The 22,519-nt window shown below is 34.7% G+C and overlaps 4 protein-coding genes across 4 annotated transcripts; 3 read left to right on the forward strand and 1 right to left on the reverse strand.

Annotated features, from left to right (window-relative positions):
- Positions 1-815: 815 nt before the first annotated feature.
- LOC108481504 (subtilisin-like protease SBT2.5) lies at positions 816-4,326 on the forward strand. Its single transcript, XM_017784629.2, has 8 exons — positions 816-1,099; positions 1,440-1,590; positions 1,658-2,055; positions 2,142-2,307; positions 2,385-2,667; positions 2,760-3,088; positions 3,172-3,439; positions 3,524-4,326. The coding sequence occupies exons 1-8, from the start codon at positions 870-872 to the stop codon at positions 4,204-4,206; spliced, it is 2,508 nt and encodes an 835-aa protein (XP_017640118.2). The 5' UTR covers positions 816-869; the 3' UTR covers positions 4,207-4,326.
- A 1,201-nt stretch (positions 4,327-5,527) lies between these two features.
- On the forward strand, positions 5,528-6,979 carry LOC108481503 (ankyrin repeat-containing protein BDA1-like). Its single transcript, XM_053028250.1, has 2 exons — positions 5,528-6,103; positions 6,185-6,979. Exons 1-2 carry the CDS (start codon positions 5,528-5,530, stop codon positions 6,977-6,979), a joined length of 1,371 nt encoding a protein of 456 aa, XP_052884210.1.
- Positions 6,980-11,700: 4,721 nt separating this feature from the next.
- LOC108482791 (expansin-like B1) lies at positions 11,701-14,107 on the forward strand. The gene is made up of 4 exons (XM_017785899.2): positions 11,701-11,925; positions 12,078-12,187; positions 12,882-13,193; positions 13,682-14,107. The coding sequence occupies exons 1-4, from the start codon at positions 11,793-11,795 to the stop codon at positions 13,877-13,879; spliced, it is 753 nt and encodes a 250-aa protein (XP_017641388.1). The 5' UTR covers positions 11,701-11,792; the 3' UTR covers positions 13,880-14,107.
- A 7,021-nt stretch (positions 14,108-21,128) lies between these two features.
- On the reverse strand, positions 21,129-21,857 carry LOC108481501 (ankyrin repeat-containing protein BDA1-like). Its single transcript, XM_053028260.1, has 2 exons — positions 21,258-21,857; positions 21,129-21,134 (listed from the first exon to the last, which is right to left on the reverse strand). Exons 1-2 carry the CDS (start codon positions 21,855-21,857, stop codon positions 21,129-21,131), a joined length of 606 nt encoding a protein of 201 aa, XP_052884220.1.
- Between the last annotated feature and the right edge of the window lie 662 nt (positions 21,858-22,519).

Genomic DNA, 22,519 nt, shown 5'->3' on the forward strand with positions numbered 1-22,519 from the left:
ATGAAATTATAACATATTCGTATCTAGCTGAAAACATTCATGTAACAAAATTATAATTATAAAAAAATATAAAAGGATAAAAATACCTTCGTAGTAATACTTATTATTTAATAAAAGTAATAGATTTTTATAATTTCACAATTGAGTTGAGACCCAATTTTGAGATTAAATAATATCATATGCATTTTTTTAGATCTTGCATAAAATATAAAATGACAAAAATACCCTTATAGTAATACTTGTTATTTAATAAAAAAGAATTTTCAGTAATTTCATAATTCACTCTGGATATTTTTAAATAAAAATAAATTTTGAATATGAAATTATTGTTATATATTTAATTATTAATGATTTTAAATTATAATTTAATTATTTTTATTATAATTCTAAAACATATTTTTTATTACATGCATTTATCACACGCATATATGCCTATGGCCCGACTTGTTAGAAAAAAAGAAAATAATTGTTATTATTATATAAAAAAATATTCACCAATATTTGCTCATATTTTTGGTAATGGTTGTCAATTTATGAAGTCAAAAAGTAGTTAGCTAAGAATGAGTTCATATGAATATAAAAGTTAAAAAAAGAAAATGGTTTTTTAGGTAAATATTCTGTTCTTTATGAACTTGGATTTGCATGCATCAACTTCACTTTCATGGAAGGCATTTTTCTTTTCATTTCAATGTGGTCCAATATATCTTCCTCCATTAACTTAACCTTTTTTTATTGGTCCTCCATTGTCATTTTCTTCCCCAATTCTCTTCAACTTTTAGGTACATGATTTCTAGATGCAGTTTAGACATGGGGTTTCAAAGTGAATGTCCACATGCATGATCAAAAAGTAGTTTGGAAATGAAAAATACATGTCTTGTAATAGTCTATCTTTTCCTTATAGACATAGTCAAGGGATATTTATTCATTGTGTCTCAAAACAAATGTACAATTTCTGCATAAACACTACATTAATGGCATTGTTCTCTACATTTCTTATATGCTTTACTGTTATTAACCTTGTATTTGCAGAAGCTAAGGTCTACATGGTTTTAATGGAGGATAAGCCTACTTTCTCTCTCACAACCAAACAAAAATACATGTATGTATGCATGCATGTATGTATATGAAAGTTCCTGATTCAATGCTAGCATTGCACTAGGAGAAGTAAAAAAATATAGGTGCAAAGGATTGGTTTTGTGTTGAGTTTCAGGTTTTGATTGGGAAGGAAGCAATGGGTATGTATGTATGTATGTATGCATGTATGCATATGAAAGCTCATGATTCAATGCTATGGTTATGTGATGAACTAGAAGTAAAAAAATATGGGTGCAAAGGATTGGTTGTGTTGAATGTCAGGTTTTGATTGGGAAGGAAGCAATGGATATGTATGTATGTATGTATGTATGTATGTATTAACCTCCCTATCTTTCAACGTGTAGGAGTGACAAAGATTATACTGTTTACAAAGAGCAAATCAGTAGCAGCCACACTATTTTCTTGGAATCTCATTTACAAAAAGGATCATATACAAAACTTTATAGCTATACACATTTGCTCAATGGCTTTGCAATCCATGTTACTTCAAAAGAGGTACACAATTATATAAGATCTTTTGATGGTCTTGAAATGTATATGAGGTGCTTGAACTTTTTTGCAGGTTCTTAGTATCCTTCGAAACACGACCGGGGTACGGTCGGTCCATGAGGACGTCAAAATCGAGAAACTTACTACGCATACACCCGATTTTCTCGGAATACCAGCACATGTATGGCCAAGATTAGGTGGTGTAGAAGGAGCTGGTGAAGGGATTGTGATAGGTTTCATTGATACTGGGATAAATCCTAACCATCCTAGTTTTATGATAAATTCTTCATCAGGGTTTTTAAATAGTACAAAGTTTAAAGGGAAATGCGACACTGGTGAGCTATTCCCTTCAACAGCATGTAATGGAAAGATAGTAGGTGCTCAATATTTCGCGCATGGAGCAATAGCTAACGGTGAGTTTAACGCTACTCGTGATGTGTCGTCTCCTTACGATGCAGATGGACATGGAAGGCAGGTTATGCCCATACAATGATAAATTTATATCTGTAACTGTTATTTTAGTTCTAGCTGACAAACACAATATATACATGTTCTAGCCATACAGCATCTATAGCTGCAGGGAACCATGATATTCGAGTGATCGTCGATGGTTTCGATTATGGTGCTGCGAGTGGAATGGCTCCAGGAGCTAGGATTGCTGTGTATAAAGCTCTTTATACTTTCGGAGGGTATATGTCGGATGTTGTGGCCGCAGTTGATCAGGTTCGAGAATATTGCTTTATGAGATAATTGCCATACAATCTCTATAAGGTGATTAACATGTTTTCTTATTTATTTAGGCAGTTGAAGATGGTGTTGATATACTTAGCCTCTCGGCCGGTCCATCGAGTGTTCCTTCCGGGGATTCTGCTTTCCTAGATGTGCTCGAATTGCAGCTCTTGTTTGCTACCAAAGCTGGTGTTTTAGTTGTTCAAGCTGCTGGAAATGGTGGACCTTCTTCTAGTTCAGTCATTTCATTTAGTCCTTGGATCACTAGTGTTGCTGCATCTATTACCGATCGTAAATATAACACTACCATCGTGCTCGGAAATGGACAAAGCTTCACCGGAACTGGCCTTTCACGTAATTTATATTCGAAATTCCGTATTTCTAATTCTTCTCAGCGGTTCTGAATCTTCTGATGTTAACATACAACTTGATCTTCAACATTGCAGCTCCCACAGATGCTGAAATAGATTACAATATAGCTGCAGCAGCTGATGTATGTGTGAGGAATGCTACAATCATCACAGTTGATAGTTGTCAAAATCCTGAATCTTTCATCCGACCCTTGGTCTATAGAAGGCTTATTATTTGCACGTACACATTCGAATATGAGTACGAAGCTGCGAGCATTGCAACCGTTGCGGACACTATGATGGAAATAGGGGCAGCTGGTTTTATAATCACATTGGATCCTAATATTGGTCCTGAGGTAGTGAAAGGAACTATGCTGACCCTGCAGATCCCTGCCATTGTCCTTAACGACATGCAAGCTTCATCGGTACGTTACTTTCTCTACCGATAGACCTTCTTCGGGTTTAATTGTTAATACGTATTTATCGTTCCTTGTTCACATCCTATTAGGCTTTATGGGAGTATTACAATGCCAATACTATTAGGGACAAAAGAGGACAAGCAGTGGTATTTGCTGCAAAAGCAAGGATATTAGATGGAAGGCAAGCAATTTATACGGGGCAGGCTCCGGTTGTGGCATCCTACTCTTCTCGAGGTCCTGATGTGAAAAACGCACTTATGCAAACTGTTGATGTACTTAAACCAAATGTCATGGCCCCTGGAACCTCTATTTGGGCTGCATGGAGTCCTGATAGTGAAGGAGATAAATACGTCAAAGGTATGAACTATGAATGGCTCTCGATTTATACGTTGGGGGTGATTCCATAGAACTTAACCGAAGATTATCTATTTTTTGATGCAGGGCAAAGTTTTGCACTTATATCCGGTACAAGCATGGCTACCCCACACATTGCTGGCATTGCTGCTTTGATCAAGCAAAGACATCCTAAATGGGGTCCTGATGCTATCACATCCGCAATGATGACAACTGCCGATAGAACTGGTCATTCAGGTGCCCCTATTCTAGCTGAATCATCAAACGAACTTATTCATGCTACTCCATTCGATTTTGGGGCAGGTTCCATCAATGTCTCTCAAGCCATGAAACCAGGACTCATATTCAATGTCACTTTCAAACACTATGTTCAATTCCTTTGTGCTGTTCCAGGTATCGATGTCAAGTCCGTGAAAAAAGCTGTAGGAGTTGCTTGTCCTACCAAAAATAAGTTCAAGTGCTCGGATTTGAATCTAGCAAGTGTAACGATCTCAAATTTAGTTGGAAAAAGAAAGGTGATTCGATATGTAAAAAATGTGAGTCATAAGGAAAAATATATCGTACATATAAAGGAGCCATTAGGCGTAAATATTACCGTAATTCCGGAGTCATTTAGGATCAAAAGAAGAGGTTCAAGGCGCCTAAGGCTCATATTTGAAGCAATTGAGGCAACAAATGCTTACACATTTGGGGAAATGGTGTTAAAGGGTAAGAAACACATTGTGAGAGTTCCTTTAGCTGTTTATGTAGGTTCTACTTCAAGTTCTTGATATTTATCTATCTTCTCAAACAAGCAAATGGAGAAATGTATTACTTGCTCTTCAAGAAACCGACCTCTTTATTTGTAAGAGCTTGTTCATTAAATAATCATCACTTTCTTGTTCAACAAAGGGAAATCACCATTCCTAGCAGCTACAAATAAATGTATGTATATATATTTGACAGCATAAAAAATATTATTGCAAAAGTAACACGACGGAGGAATTGCATCACGACTATTACTGTTACGTTAAGAATCATGAGTCCACTAGTAATGGAGAGCTGGCAGCATCAATGGGCTGGGCTTAGGGGTTACTGTTGCATCCTTGCCCAAACCTGAACCAGCCTGGTAAGTGATTGCTTCTATTAGCATAGCCACCACAAGAACCGTGACAGGAATATTACTAGGATTATTATGAGAACCAATTCCCAAATATTTGTCACGTTGATCAATCAAAGTTAACTTCCTGGTCAAGTAATCTATTCGAATGTAAGTATGTAATTATGTAAGTATATTACATCACTTTTTTTTGTTGCGTATATTACATCACTTTTTTTTGTTGCTTTCCAATTATCTATCGAATATTACTTAGATATCTTCCTAACAGTTCCATTGTAAATATGCATAGTTTGACGAACGAATTAGCCATAGTTATTTATTGAGCTTGATATTTTTGGAGCCCTAGGTAAAATAATAAAATGGAGTTTTAGATTCATTAAAAGTTGGTAAAAAATAATTAGCCTTAATGTTTGCATATTAAACTAATAAAAAGCTCATGTCAGTCTAGTAACAAATTTAGTCCTCTAATGTTTACATATTCTATTACTTTTATCTTAAATATAAAAATTCAACAAATTTAGCACTCAATATTTGTAAAATTTATTATTCTAGTTCAAATTCTAAAACTTCAATAAATTTAGCCTCAATATTTATAAAATGATAAATTATAATCTTTTTAAAAAATGTAAATGTTAAGGACTAAGTTTGTCAAGTTAATTGAGTTTGTTCATCTTCTTGTGGACTCTTAACCTATTTTTTTAATCCTCAGTAAACTTCCTTCTCAGTTTCACTCAAGGGTTTTAAAAATAATATCCCTTGGAAAAATTTCAGTCAAATATAAGGATAATACTAACAAATTAAGACTGTTATGTCAATGTGTGCTCACTTCTTTTGCACATCTATATATTCGTTCAAATATATACTTCTGTTCAAATTCTGCTGACATTGCATGCATTAGCCTACAAGCAACCTCCTCTTTATAAGACAACACTGCAAATAAACTCAGCAAATTCATTGTTGTGAAAGATCACCCCCCCAAAAATCACAGCATTATGGATGATCAGTTGCGGACCGTGGCACAGAATGGAGACATTGATGCATTGTATAGAAGGGTTGCCGAGGATCCATATATCCTGGATCGTATTGATCGGCTACCGATTGCCGATACACCCTTGCACCAGGCTGCCAGGTCAGGTAAACCCCATTTTGCAATGGAAGTTGCAAATTTGAAGCCATCACTTTCTTCGAAGCTAAACCATATGGGACTTAGTCCTCTCCATCTTGCTCTGCTGAATAACTGCAGTCATATGGTTAGAGGACTAATCACGATCAATAGTAAGCTGATCCGTGTCAAAGGAAAGGGGATGATTACACCGTTACACTATTTAGCTGAGATCGATGATGCTGATGTTTTAGCTGAATTTTTATTTGCTTGTCCATCATCTATTGAAGACACCACAGTTAAGTTTGAGACCGCAGTGCACATAGCCGTGAAAAACCGTTCAATTAGAGCTCTCAAAGTCCTTCTGGGATGGCTAAATCGAGTTAACAAAGAAGATATTCTGAATTGGAAAGATGAAGACGGTAACACAGCCTTGCATATTGCTGTATCTACTAATCAGCCTCAGGCAAGCTTTAAATATGCTCATTAACATTATTTGCTACACAATTATAGTTAATTAATTTAAACTTTGTATATGATGATGTAGGTTGTGAAGTTGTTGGTTAAGCATGTCAATGTGAATGTCAAGAACTCCAATGGTATGACAGCTATGGACACATTTCACCTTCAAGCAACAATGCAGAACTTAGAGATCGGTAAGATTCTAAGTCGTGCTAGAGCAAAAACGGCATCCAATCTTACCTCAAACATGACTCTCAGAGATTACCTGAGCAGGAAGTTAACTCTGATCGATATACGAGACAAATATTTGGGAATTTATTCTCGTAATAATCGTAGTGATATTCGTGCTATGGTTCTTGTGGTGGCTATCCTGATTGTGACAGCCACCTATCAGGCCGGCCTCAACCCTCCAGGGGGATACTGGCAAGATAACTATAAACCAGCAACAACAAATAATGGTAGTAGCAGTGCCAACAACACCAATACCAGCTTGGGCCAAGATCAAAGGCCACATTATGCAGGACAGATAATCATGAAACCTTTTAATCTATTCTATTTCTTCACGCTCAATAGTTTGGCTTTCTATTTATCAGTTTGGACGATTCTGGTTGTTATAACAGGCCTTCCATATTCCATGATCCTTTACATATGTACATGTTTTCTCCTTCTTTCATATTATGCTTCGCTAGTTAGTATCTTTCCATCACACCCAAACTCTTCGATTTTCACAGCTGCCAGTACTTCATACAAAAACTTACTTTATGTGTCCGCAGCAGCGACATATGTATTTCCTGTGATAGCGCTTGTTAAACATGAATGGGTTAAAAACCGGGTGGTCTTAATGAGAGGAAACAGGGTAGGCACCATTCCAGAAATATGAAGAGATGAGGAAACTATGTTTGTTTTTATGTTATAGATTTTAGAGTGTATTTGAATCTGGTGTTGGTTTAGGTTTAATCCAAAATCAGAGGAAACAGGGTAATTACCTTTAGGCATAAATGTTACCATCTTTCCAAAATCATTCAGGATCAAAAAAAGAGGTTCAAGGCGCCTAAGGCTTGTATTTGAAGCAATTGAGACAATAAATGCTTACTCATTTGGGGAAATGGGTAAAGAGCACACTGTAAGAGTTACTTTAGCTGTTAATGTAGGTTCGACATCAAGTTGATATTTCTCTCCCTTTTCAACCAAGCAAATGAAGAAAATGTGTTACTTGCTCTTCAAGCAATCAACCCTTTATTTCTACGAGTTTGTTCATTAATTCATCACCATCATCATTCACTTTCTTGTTCAACAAAGAGAAATAGCTATTCGTATAAGGTACAGATGAATAAATGAATTGTATGCACAAGCTTAAGGTGATACATTGTTACTACTAATTAAAGGCTACGAAAATATTGAGAAATTTCTCTCAATTCATTCATGTTTCTAAGAAAATATACATATGTTTGTGGACACCTAAATTTGTCCGAGCAGTTATTTTTGAGTTTATTGGGCATTGATATTATTGAATTAGTAGGTTGTGTGAACTTTTCTTTATAGAATTGACTTTTAAATTAATTCTAGAATCGAGTTAAAAGTTTAATTTGATTTTAGAATTAAGATTAAAAAGTAAAGTTTTAAAATAAGAAAAAAAAAATTGAATTTTTCTCAAATTGTGAAGGTAAATCAAACTTTTAAATCTTTTTAATTTGAATTGAAAATGAGATTCAGCTTTTTTTTCCAAAATTTGAAAATCTGATTATGCTGAACCTATTTTTTAAAGCAGCCTAATTTATATTTCGAGCCCAAATTTGATTCTGGCCCTTAGGCCCATTTTTTGTTAACAAGTTAGCAGCCAGGGTTTTGGAACCCTGGCCCTCTGCTGCTGCATAGTGTGAAGGTGATGAGATAGGGCGCCAAGAAAAATAATGACAGATTGTAAAGTTGATCAATTTTCATAATAATCCTAGTGATATTCGTTCTGTGTTTCTTGTGGTGCCTACCGTGATTGAGACAACCATCTACCAGGCTTGCCTCAATCCTCCAGTTGGGTACAGGCAAGCTGACCAGATATTAGCAGCAGCAGTGCCAACAACACCAATACCATATAGGATAGTTGCCTGTCCTAAAACATGAAAATAAGAGGAAACTATGTACATGTAACATGTTCTTATGTTTTTAGTTTTAGAGTTTAACTGAATCTGATATCAATTTAGGATTTATCTAAAATATACTATAGTTTGGACATTGCAGTTGTGTACTTAAAAAATGTTTAGATGTCAAATGTTGCCTTCTTCACCTCTCATTGCTAGTTGCACCCACTCGTTTATCCATGGCATGAAAAACATCTAGACCTGTCAATTCTAACTCGAGCTTAGCACGAACAAAATGTCGATCATCGATCGGACAGTCCTGACTAATACATTTCTCCTACAAGTGTGTTCTGGAACATAAAAAGCATTCACTTGTTTGTTTCATTGTTTCACCACCTTTTGCTATAATCAGCTATGCCATTATTGTTCTTCCTCTCCATTGTCCACCCCCAAAATCTGCAGCAAAGGACACTTGGAAAATCCCATCATCCATCCATTGTTGCTTCTTTTGACTTATATGTTCATCTACTTTACACCTTGCATTAGCCTTTTTAGTTTCTCTTTTAAGCTTTTTGCATTGCGAAAGACTAAAGATGAATTTTGGGTAGTGCTGTGCTTCATTTAAGAAATAAGTTATAAGTCCCTGCACTTTTCATAAATACGGAATTTAGTCCCTATACCTTTATTTTTAGGAATTTAATTCTCTACTTTTCAGATTTCAAAATATAAGTCATAACAATGTCATTTTTTTTTACATAGCTACTAAGTATGTATTTTTTTTTTCAAAATGTTACCAAACAATTGGATCTAGATTTTGAAATCTAAAAACTATAAAGATTAATTTCTAAATTTGTGAAGAGTATAAGGAAAATATATATATCGCTGGTGTAGCTCCGTCGTAACACTACCTTTTGTAGTTATGTTCCTCTCTTTCACTCCCAACATTACCAAGCGTCGAGAGATGGCCAGGGGATGGTGTTTTTATAGACACATGGACGTATCATTGGTCCCAATTCTCAACCATGTCCACTCCATTATTTCTTCATAGTGGCAAGAACTTGTTAATGGAGAGAGTGATTTTATTATTTAAGCAAAATAAATTGGTGCTGGTCACTATCTCAAAAAGAACCCTCTTCTCAATCTTTCTAACCAGGTGTTAATCAAGTACAACTAGAGCTATAATACCTATTTTTTTTTCTCTTTTTCACTAGTTATTAACGACCTTGAGATAGCCAAATGGAATACCAGTAAGAAAAGCCACCAACCCACTTCACAAATAAAATAGTACCCGTAGGGACCTATATGCATATACCTAAATCGTATACAAAATTCAAACTTGTAATGTATTCTTGGTTCCTATACATGCCGACATAAATTTAAACGTGTCAATACTTAGAAAAAAATATAGGTTTTAAGATCACTTATGTAATATAAAACCTGCAAAAAAAAACATAAAACGAAAAGGGTGCTTTCCACCATGACTAACAGTAATTTAAGAGATTTAGCTGCTTGGTTATTGGTTTAACGGTCGTGGTAGTGCGTTAAAGCTCACCAAAGTGATAGGTTTTTGGTGGGTTTTATTGTACTTGGCTCTTCTCATTTGATGTCTACTGAAGTAGTCAACCATAATTATCAGGTTATTAAAAGTGATATACATCAATAGAGCAAACTTGGTGTTGGTTGGAACTTTTATGTCATGATTTGATATTTAAATTATTCTCGTTTTTTTCTTTTGGTATCTAATTTTTTTTTTCTCATAGTAATACCTAAAGTATTCATCCTTTATAGTTTTTGGTCCAAAAACTTAATAGTGCGAACATCATTTGTCTACCTATTTTTCCTTGTCACCGATAAGTAGGCAATGATGTGCCTGTTGACCATAGACAAATCTCGAAATTATTTTATTGAGATGAAAATTAAATTATAAATTTTTTATATGTCAAATACAGATTTTATCATACATTGATTTATGATTTTATGATTTTTGAAAGGACTAAATAGATTTTTTTCATTTTTTAAAGGGGGGCTAAAGCATATTTTTCCTTACATTAATTTATAATTGATTAATTATAAGGGGGCTATAATTGTAACTTTTCAATTTTGGGTGCTAGGGCCCCTGCTTGCCTCATTGTATCGATCCCTGCTGTTGACCATAGATAGATCAAGAAATTTTTTCTAGGAGGTCAAAATTAAATTATAAATTTTGATATGATTTTATGATTTTTAAAAGGATTAAATAAATTTTTTTATTTTTTTGAGGGCTAAAGCATAAATTTTTCTTATATTAATTTATAATTTAATCAATTATAAGGGATTATAATTACCATTTTTAAAATTTGAGGCCGGACTTACGCCTACCTCTTGTTTTCGCTCCTATCTTGATCACTTACTAAAATCTGTATATTGTTGTCTGGCATTGACCAATCGTTGATTGACGCTAATGTTTGACTTTTGACCATTTAATATAGATTTTAAAATTTTAGAATTATTATTTTCCTTTTCTCAAATTGCTTATATTTTATATAATGTTATATATTATTTTATTTTATATAATTGGTATATTATAAAATTTAAATTTAAATTTAATAAAATTTGAATTTATATATATATATATATATTTCCCACTTGTTTTATATTTTATATGATGTTTGTATATAAAAATTATATATTATAATTTTTGAATTTTTGAATTTAATAAATTTAGTAAAAATTGAATTTATACATATAATTTGGAATTTTTATACGATGTTTTTATAATTTTTATTTTATATAGTTTATATAAATTGATTTTTTAAATTTAATATATTTATATATTTTTAGATATTATATATACATATATTTGTATTTTGAATTTTTTAATGAATGTGATGTCATTAATTGTCATGTATAAAGAACTTTCATGTGGTATCTTCTTATTGGTTGGTTTGCCAATTAATCTTTTTAGCTCTTTTTACTTTTTCCACTCAAATCTATACTGGAGTAATGGCTTAGATTCCAAGGGACAAAAAAAGTTAATACTAAAATGGAAAACATGTATACTTTGGAGGGTCTAAACTGATATTTCATACCTTAAGCTCCTGCCTTTGGTGTCGTCCCTGTTTTTGGATACCACTAAAGAATCAACACACCCTAAAGGATTTTTGTTCTATATGAGCATTGCTGTTCAGCGGCATGTATTCCTAGATTCTCTTTAAAGTCGAAAAACAAAATTTTGAAGATGCATTAAATATTTGAAGCTGTAAAAAAAAAAAATAGTTTCACATTATCAACACGATAGTCTAATAAACACAAATTCTAAATCCGAAAATGTGGGATTCTCTAATTTCATCTATCCATTGATAGAGAAAGAGAAGAAATGGAGAAAACATAGAGTCTCCACTATTATACTTTAATGCTTGGAAACCAATTGTAGGATAAACTTAATAATTTAATCCCAAAAGCATAGTAATAGTTGACACATAACCTTTTCAAATTCAACCTGCAGATATTGCATACGCATAACTCTTCATTTCTCCTATAAATATGGGAACTCTGGTCTCTTAGCTTCTCATCTCATTAACTACATTTCTCTTTTACATTTTTTTCCATTATTACTATAAATTTTTTGTTGCAGAAAACATGGGGTTCTCATTGAAGTTTCATTGTTGCCTTATGTCTGTCATGGTGTTATTGCCTACACTGTGTTACGCTCAGGACTATGTGAAGTCCAGAGCAACTTACTATGGCAGCCCTGATTGTTTAGGGACTCCAAGTATGAACATTGCTCCTTATTTAATTAGCATTATCGTATTGCTTGGACTCTTCGCTCTTTGACACATATTCGAACATGAATACGTGAAGAAATTATGTATGGTTATTCAATGTTTATCATGTTTTAGCTAACAATTATGTGATGAATTTTAGGGGGAGCTTGTGGATATGGAGAATTTGGAAGGACTGTGAATGATGCGAATGTGGCTGGGGCTTCTTACAGGCTCTACAAAAATGGAACTGGCTGTGGTACTTGCTATCAGGTATAAGCTTCAAAACCGAATCTTATTTGATAATCATGGAGTTGAGTTTGAGCATATTGAATTATTAAGAAAGTCAAATTTGAGTATTGTCAGCTTAATCTAATTTTTCATTTTTAAGATATATTAAGTATTGTCAGCTTAAGCTAATCTTATTTACTTTTTACCCTTTATATATATATTTAAATATAGTAAATATTTAAATCCCTTCATTTTTTGTATTAGTAAGGTTTTTAAAATTAGATTAATAGTCAAACCGGTTGACTCTCAGTCGACCAATTTAATCAATTTGATTGATTTGTAGGTCTAATTAAATAAATTATTAAAAATTATATTAAAAAATAGTAAAAAAACTTATTCAACCGATTTGCAGGTCAACTAATCTAACACATTTTTTCGGATTAGTACCTTGATCGATTCTTGGTCCAACTAATCCATCCTTCCAACTGATCTAGTCTTATTCTAAAAACAATAAAAATTTAGATTTGTTGCGTAAAACATAATTCAAGCTCGAACTCAAATATAAAACTTAAATAATCAAATAAGTTGAATTATATCTTGAACTTAAGAATGGTACTCGATCGAATTCAAGTTTTAAATTCATTTCAAGCTGAAATTTACCACTATTCAAACTCGACTCCACTAAATGTTATTGCTAACTAATGACACTTGAATTTGTTTTAATTTTAACTCTCAGGTTAGGTGCACAAACCCTCAACTTTGTACTGATAATGGAGTGAACATAGTGGTGACCGACTACGGCGAAGGTGACAACACTGATTTCATCCTCAGCCCCCGCGCTTACTCTAGGATGGCACAATCGGACAAAGCGGCCGAGCTGTTCGCTTACGGAGTAGTCGAAGTAGAACACAAGCGAATCCCCTGCCGCTACAGTGGTTACAAGATGCAATTCAAGGTTCATGAACGTAGCAAGTACCCAAATTACTTGGCCATTGTAATATTATACCAAGCTGGCCAAACTGAAATTCTAGCTGCAGATATTTGGCAGGTAAATTGAAGTGTTACATTGTTGATGAGCTCAAGGAATTTTAAAGGTTTAAATTATTTTTTTTACATCTAGACTTAGCAATTGTTCTTATTTTGGGGCTTGAATTTTTTTTTTCGAAGTTAATTTCTGAACTTGATAATTTTTTCACATTAGGACAAAAAAAGACGATTGTTTTCATATTATTGAAATTTAATTTTATTTTGAAAACCCTAAAGCTAAGAACCCAATATAAAAACAATTGCGAAGTTGTAAGATTAACCTAGACTAAAAAAAGTTCATGTTCCAATATGAGAATAATTTTCTAGTTCAAGTTTTCAATGTGGGATCAATTGTCAAGTTCAAAAACTAAGAATAAAAAAATTTTACGTTCCATATTTTAGATCCCAGTTATATGAATATAATTGTGAAGTTCAAACCTCAAATAGTGATTTAACTTAATTTTAAAAGCATAGTAATCAATAATTAAGTTGGTGATATGAATTATGCAGGCGGATTGTAAGGAATGGATAGGGATGAGGAGGGCATACGGGGCGGTTTTCGACACAACGTATCCACCATCGGGAGCGGTCACTTTGAGATTTCAAGTTCAAGGTAGCGCGGGTGTGTATTGGGTGCAGGCATCAAATGTTATTCCTAGTGATTGGAAGGCTGGAGTTGCTTATGAATCAGATATTGAGCTTGAATGAAATGCATCGCAATTGTACTTCTTGAGAAAAAAGAAAGTAGGAACCTTTTAAAAGATAATTAATTTCCTCAATTATAGTTGCTTCTTTATTATTATGTTATTAAGTAGGTGTTTATAAGTCAGCAAAGTGCTCAAAACTTTGCCTTGTGCTTAATAAACAAAAAACTTGGGTATGTGTACTTTTGCTTGATGTATGTGTATCAACCAATAAAGTTACACTATTGAGAGATATTTGCCTTATAGTTCTTTATAACTAATAATAATAGTAGCACACATTATCTGCCATATTTTTATGTGTTAAAGAGTTACAAGTAAATGAGTTGGCAAATTTCATAATTTGGCCCCTATTCATTTATTAACCAATAATAGAGCTACCTAGAGTTGGTATTAAGTAAATTCCCATCTCGCTGATTGAATACAAACTTTAATTATAACACATTATTCAACAATTAGCAATAGAGTTTCAACGTTATGTCATAAACAGAGTAACACAACACAAACAAGTGATGAGGAGGTTCCATTCAACAAACTCCAAATCCGCAAGGAAACCATCCTATCTGCAACGGGACCATAATTTCTTGATGTAGGACAACGATGAATGATTGGATATAAGCACAAGACCTAAACTTAGTAACACCACACAAAATATGAAAAAGCTGAAATTAACAATGGCACAAATGAGGCTTGGTGATATGATTGTTGAGCAGAACAAGTAGGTAATCGAGAAGAGAATTAAGGGTAGAGTCAATAGCTGACCATAAAACCCGTTTGGGAGTAAAAGATAAATGGTTATGATTGTCACCCAAAATGAAATACTATTAAGAATCAAGAAAGTTATGTATAACCATTATTTCATCACCACCTTTCCCACCTTGCTGAACGGAAGTGAATCACTGTCGCTACTGTCAGCCTGTCGAAGCCCTCCCGGTGGGCTGAGAACCGCTTGAAAAGTGGCTGTTGCAACCAGTGCAGCCACCACTAGTAAAGCATCACGTGTTTCGGTCGAGATATTTGTTTTCTGGCCTTTTAGGAACCGTATGACATTATCAAGAAGTGTAGGCTTTGGTTCAAAACTTACTTGCTTCATGGAAGGAATAACATTAATGTCGTTGGTCTTCATTACATGACTATGTTCAGCTCCTGCTTGGATTAAAACATCTTTCATGTCTGGATTATTGTTACCACGATCAACAATATCCAGAACTGTTAAATCTTCTAGGCTTTTTGCATTCACGTTGATTTTAAACTTTAGTAACGATTTCACAACCTGTATAGTAGGATTTTGCAATGATCATCTTATTGTTAACATTAATGGAAAACAATTAATAATGGTTGCCATTAACATTAATGGGAGACAATAAAAAATGACAACCACCAACTTTGGAAAAGTGGCATGGGATAATTTTTTTTGGTCCTTGAGATAATGGGCTATTTATAGTTTGGTCCTTGAACCTCAACTATAAATAGGCCTTCTCATTTCTCATTTCATCATCCCAACCAATCTTTCTCTCTTAGTTTTCGCTCTTCTCCCATTTGAGAATTCTTAAGGAATTCTATTTGTTTGTAATATTTTGAAGATAGTAAAGTTATCATCGGTGTTAGTGCAGGGGCGTAGGTATAATTTACCGAACCTCATTAAAACTCTTGTGTTCTTTTTGTCCTATTTTTCTTTCAATATTTGAGGGTATAATAGTAGTATTTAATTGTGCTATTAAATTACGTTAGAAGGAATATTCTGACTAAGGAAAGACTTGGTATTTAAGAGATCCTTGTGATCCACCTCTCTTCCACAGGAATTGAACTTTGTGTGATTTTTAGTACAATAATTTACACGCTTCCGACCCTATTGGAACAACAAGTGGTATCAAGAGCGAAGGTTAATCGTAGTATGCTCTGTGGTTGCAGTTTAAACTGATCTTCCACATCAGAAAAGATTTCCTTAGGTATATTGAAAGATTATGGAGAAAACGGTCGGTGTAGGAGCTTCAACATCGTCCATATGGACAAGACCGACAATTGCAAATGCAAGATTGGCGGTGGAGATCTTTGATGGCACAGCCATTTTGGTATGTGGCAAAGTGAGGTTCTAGATGCCCTTTTTCAGCGAGGTCTAGACATTGCCATTGATGAAGAGAAACCGGATGATGTACAGGAGAAAGATTGGAAGGCGATCAATCGGTTGGCATGTGGCACAATTCGATCATGCCTTTCTCGAGAGCAGAGGTATGCTTTTTCAAAGGAGACTTCGCAAATAAGTTGTGGGTGGCACTTGAAGAAAATTTTTGAAGAAAAATAGTCAAAATAAGCTCCACTTGAAGAAAAGATGCTTTCGCTTCACATACGTCCCAAGTACCACAATGAATGATCATATCACCAAATTTAATCGGTTAGTCACCGATTTGCTGAATATGGATGAGACATTCAAAGATGAAGATTTGGCTTTGATCTTTGTTGGGGTCACTTCACGAGGAGTTTGAGTTCCTAGAAACTACTCTACTTCATGGCAGGAGTGATATATCTCTGAGTGAAGTCTGTGCGGCCTTATACAGTTATGAACAGAGAAAGAAGGACAAATAGAAAAACTCAATCAGAGATACAGAAGCTTTAGTAGTCCGAGGTCGTTCATACAGTCGGAAGAAAACTCAAAAGGGGAGATCAAAGTCAAAGTCCAGACTCGGGAAAGATGAATGTGCCTTTTGTCATGAGAAAGGCCACTGGAAGAAAAATTGTCCAAAGTTGAAGAATAAGGGAAAAACTGTTGTAGATGCTTGTGTTGTAAAGCATGATACCAGTGATTCTGAACTATCACTGGTTGCATCATCATCGTCGTTCCATTCAGATGAGTGGATATTGGATTTGGGTTGTACCTATCATATGTCCCCTAACCGGGAGTGGTTCTCTGATTTAGTAGAACTAAATGGAGGAGTTGTTTATATGGGCAATGACAATGCACAAAAGCTGTTGGGATAGGTTCAATCCAATTAAAGAATCAAGATGGATCAACCGAGTTCTAAGCGATGTTGATGCGTGCCCGTTTGAAGAAAATCTCATCTCATTGGGAGCCTTGGAATCCAATGGTTTAGTTGTTACTATGAGAGATGGGGTTTTGAAAGTGACATCTGGCGCACTTGTGATATTGAAGGGCATCGGGAAAATAACTTGTATTACTACCAAGGTAGTACAGTTATTGGAGCGATCATTGCAGACTTCCAAGAACAAAGACTTGGACTCAATGCGGTTGTGGCATATGAAGTTGGGACATGCCGGTGAAAAATCCTTGCAAATTCGGCAAAGCAAGGATTGTTGAAAGGTGCAAAGGCTTGCAAATTAAAATTTTGCGAGCATTGTGTTCGGGAAAGCAAAAGAGAGTGAAGTTCGAGATCGCTATCCATAATACAAAAGGTATTTTGGAATATATTCACTCAGATGTGTGGGGCCTTCCAAAACACCTTCGTTGGGAGGAAAACACTACTTTGTTACCTTTGTTGATGACTTTTCCGAAGAGTTTGGGTGTATACCATGAAAACTAAGGATGAAGTGCTTGGAGTTTTTCTTAAATGGAAAACTATGATCGAAAACCGACCGCAAGAAAATCAAGCGGCTTAGAATGCACAATGGAGGCGAATATAGAAGTGATCCGTTCTTCGATGTGTGCCAAGAGTATGGTATTGTTCGACACTTCACGATTAGGGATACACCGCAGCAGAATGGAGTGGCAGAGGCGTATGAATCGAACATTCTTGGAGAAAGTTCGATGTATGTTGTCCAATCTTTGGGTTGGGCAAGCAATTTTGGTGAGGTGACATCTGCCGCCATCTTGTTAATCGCTTGCCATCATCTGCATTAGAAAGAAAAACTCCTATGGAGGTATGGTGCGGAAAAGCGGCTCTGATTATGATTCCTTACATGTGTTTGGGTCCACCGCATATTACTATGTGAAGGAGTCAAAGTTAGATCCGAGGGCAAAGAAAGCTCTCTTTATGGGAATCACTTACGGAGTGAAGGGATTTCGTCTTTGGTGCTTAGATACAAAGAAAATGATCATAGCGAGATGTTACCTTTGATGAATCGCCACATTGAAAAGGTAGCGAGATAAAGATATTCAGACGAGCGATACTCCACAGCAGGTGGAGTGTACTCCAAAACAGGTGGAGTTTGAGCAGATGGGGATTTTCCCAGTTAATAAGTCTAATTCTCCAGCCACAATGGAGGAATTAGAGGTTGAAGAGGTTCTGACCTAAGAACCATTAAGTACACCAGAACCAGTTGCAGTTGCAAGGCCAAGGAGAGAAATTCGTAAACCTACTCGATTTACTGATATGGTGGCCTACGCCCTTCCCGTTGTTGATGATGATATTCCTATCACTTATCAAGAAGCAATGCAAAGCTTAGAAAGTGATAAATGGAAAAGCGTCATGGATGAAGAAATGCAATCTCTCCTGAAGAACAATACTTGGGAGTTGGCGCAATTACCGAAAGGTAAAAGGGCAATCGGATGCAAGTGGGTATTCGCAAAGAAAGATAGATCTCCTAGCAAGAAAGATGTTCGCTACAAGGCAAGGTTGGTAGCTAAAGGCTACGCTCAGAAGGAGGGAATTGACTACAATGATGTATTTTCCCCTGTTGTGAAGTATTCCTCCATTAGAATTTTGTTGGCCTTGGTAGCATAGTTGAATTTGGAGCTAGCTCAACTTGATGTTAAGACGGCTTTCTTGCATGGTGAGTTAGAAGAGGAGATCTATATGACTCAGCCCGAAGGATACAAAGATGCTGGTGGTAGAAATTGGGTTTGTAAGCTGAACAAATCGCTATATGGATTGAAGCAATCCCCGAGGCAGTGGTACAAGCGATTTGATAGCTTTATGAAAAGGCAGAAGTACACAAGAAGCAAATATGACAATTGTGTGTATTTGCAAAAGCTACATGACGGATCTTTCATTTATCTACTCTTGTATGTTGATGATATGTTAATCGCTTCGAAGAGCCAAAAAGAGATAGATAAGCTGAAGGCTCAGTTGAATCAAGAGTTCGAGATGAAAGATCTAGGTGAGGCCAAGAAGATTCTCGGCATGGAGATAAGTAGAGATAGACAGAGAGGCAAGCTTTGCTTGAATCAGAAGCAATATCTGAAAAAGGTATTACAATGTTTTGGTGTAAATGAAAACACAAAACATGTAAGTACCCCACTTGCTTCTCATTTGAAACTTAGTGCTCAATTATCTCCGAAAACTGAAGAAGAAAGAGAATATATGGCAAAAGTCCCATATGCAAATGCAGTTGGGAGTTTGATGTATCGATGGTGTGTACTGGCCCGACATTTCACAAGTCGTTGGAGTTGTGAGCAGGTATATGCATGATCTGAAAAGGACATTGGCAAGTCAGAAATGGATTCTACGGTATCTTGAAAAACCGTAGATGTTGGTTTAATTTTGAACAGGATGAAGCACTTGGTCGGTTTGTAGTTGGATATGTTGATTCCGACTTTCTTTGTTGATTTAGATAAACGTCGTTCAACTACGGGTATCTGTTTACTCTTGCGAAAGCCCCAAAGTGAGTTGGAAGTCTACCTTACGTCTCATGAGTCGTGTCTACTACTGAGGCGAATATATGGCGATTCTGTAAGTCATTAAGGAGGCTATTTGGCTTAATGGATTGTTGAAAGACTTGGGAGTTGATCAAAGTCACATTAGTCTATATTGTGACAATCGAGGCGCTATTCATTTAGCGAAAAATCAAGTCTATCATTCAAGAACCAAGCATATCGACGTAAGATATCACTTTGTGCGGAAGTCTTTGAAAAGGAAAAATTCTACTTGAAGATTCCGACGCAGATAATCCTGCAGATATGATGACCAAGGTGGTAACAACAATCAAGTTTAATCATTGTTTGAACTTGATTAACATCCTGAAATTTGAGCACCTTCAGTGTATGGCGCCGAGAGCGCATTTGTAGGCACTACAAAAGATAGCTTTATCGAATTTGGGGAGTTGAAGGAAGTGTGTGAAGATGTGATTATCCTAATCAAATCTTCAAGGTGGAGATTGTTAACATTAATGGAAGACAATTAATAATGGTTGCCATTAACATTAATGGGAGACAATCAAAAATGACAACCACCAACTTTGGAAAAGTGGCATGGGATAATTATTTTTGGTCCTTGAGATAATGGGCTATTTATAGTTTGGTCCTTGAACCTCAACTATAAATAGGCCTTCTCATTTCTCATTTCATCATCCCAACCAATCTTTCTCTCTTAGTTTTCTCTCTTCTCCCATTTGAGAATTCTTAAGGAATTCTATTTGTTTGTAATATTTTGAAGATAGTAAAGTTATCATCTGGTGTTAGTGCCCGAGGACGTAGGTATAATTTACCGAACCTCGTTAAAACTCTTGTGTTCTTTTTGTCCTATTTTTCTTTCAATATTTGAGGGTATAATAGTAGTATTTAATTGTGCTATTAAATTACGTTAGAAGGAATATTCTGACTAAGGAAAGACTTGGTATTTAAGAGATCCTTGTGATCCACCTCTCTTCCCTGGGAATTGAACTTTGTGCGATTTTTTAGTACAATAATTTACACGCTTCCGACCCTATTGGAACAACACTTATTACTATTGAAGAAAGGATTATCATGGTTAAATTATCCTAATAGTTCATGTTCTATGTGGTTCTAGTGGATTTGGTCCTGCATTCCAACTTTATCAATTTTAATTTCATCGGACATTTTGATTATTAAAATTTTAAACTTGACTCAAAAGAAAATAGTTGGATAGTTCAGAAAAATGACTTAAAATTTGTTGATTTTTGTTCTTAGACAATAGTAAAAAAAATTAAAAATTTGAGTTTGGCTTCAATTTTTAATTTGGTACTTGAGCTTCTTTTTTTTTTTCAATTAAATATAATTTTTTTATTAAATAGCACATGTCAAACATTTGTTAGGTTACATGATGCCATTTGATTTCAAAAATTGAAATCAAACTTAAGTACTAAATTGAAACAAAAAAATTTAATTATCAAATTTAACATTAAAACTAAATTTAAATACCAAATAATAAATTGACTGGAAAAATTCAAAATCAAATCGTTAACCCGACAGGCATGGCAAATTTTCTTGCCCCATCGGCACAAAATTTTTATTTTAAAAAATGAAAACTTAATTAAACCTAAAATTAAAACCCAAAATCATCATCACAAACCGAAAACAACCCGGTCTAAACCAAAACTAGAATTGATCAAATGTAGTAAATTTACTAAAGCTACAAAGAAGAATGTAAAGTATAGGGACTTCCTATAAAATTTGGCCGGTTATATAATCTAATTGTAATGCAATGCAATATAATCTTGTCATGCATAGCTGAAATGAGTTCATCAAAAATCACCTGGATATCGTTCATCTTCACTGCTACATGCAGTACAGTGAAACCATTTTCATCCTTCCAGTTTACTTTCTCTTCCCAATATAGTGCCTCCCTATACCATGACCTTCGAAGAAACGACAACAAAGCCTCTAAAGCTCTGGTATTTCCCTTCTCCACAGCGATATGCAGAGCCGTTTCGCCTTTATTCGTGGTATCCATGACGGAATGAGGGCTTACCGCTAGAAACTCACGCAAGAGTTTAACTTCGTCGTTTTGAGCTACGTAGTGCAGTGGAGTGAAACCCTCCCTTCCTTTGACACCAACAAGGGTTGGCTCCGTCTCTATGAGCCGATACACCATCGCGGTCTGGTTATGTTGCAACGCAACGTGCATGGGACTCCACCCTTGTTCATCTAGCTTCTTGGAAAGAGATGGTTTAAGCCTCATTATCTCTAAAGCAAAATTGATATGCCCTCGAGTTGCAGCTATATGTAATGGAGTTTCAGCGAAAGGTGTTTTATCATAATGCTCCAAAACATTAGAATCTTTAGCTATCGCTTGATATAACTTGTTAACATCTCCATTTTGAGCAGCATTCTTCAATAGAATAAGAGGATTCATTTTGAAATAAAAATAGCTAGATTAACCACAAGATCACACATGATGATTTAGTATCCTTTATATATAATAAAAACCAATGAGAGAAAAGGTTGAAGAAATCTCCCAATAGATAAACAAATTTAAGTGAAATTGAAAGATGGAAAGTGGCTCTCGAAATAAAGACGAAGTTAGGGGTTGGAGTTTTGTGATTTTACCTAATTATTTTTATAATTTATTAAATAATATATTTTTATTTAATGTAAACAAAAACTTCAAATCTTGATGGAGATTTGAATGTGTAAATGATAATGAAATTTGAATTTTTATGTGAATTTTAACTACTAATTAACAATACATACATTTTATAGTGGTAAGTCTTACTGTTGTATTAATAAAAAGTGTAACTCAAAATTTCAAAAATTAATAATAAAAATAAGATTTGCTTTTATATAATATATTATAGATAAATATTTAATACATTCACTTGCTTCTGATTTTGGACTTCTACTTAATATATGTGAAAACAAAGTCAACAATCCAACCAAAGCTTAGACTTTCATATATATATATATATATATATATATATATATATCATTTTCTTAAAAAAATTAAAAATGAATACCTAACCATCGATTAAAACAATTTTACCATTTTATTAGAACTAGCAAGGATTTTATACATTC

The sequence above is a fragment of the Gossypium arboreum genome, chromosome 1, assembly GCF_025698485.1.
Source record: "Gossypium arboreum isolate Shixiya-1 chromosome 1, ASM2569848v2, whole genome shotgun sequence".
NCBI classification, from domain to species: Eukaryota; Viridiplantae; Streptophyta; class Magnoliopsida; order Malvales; family Malvaceae; genus Gossypium; species Gossypium arboreum.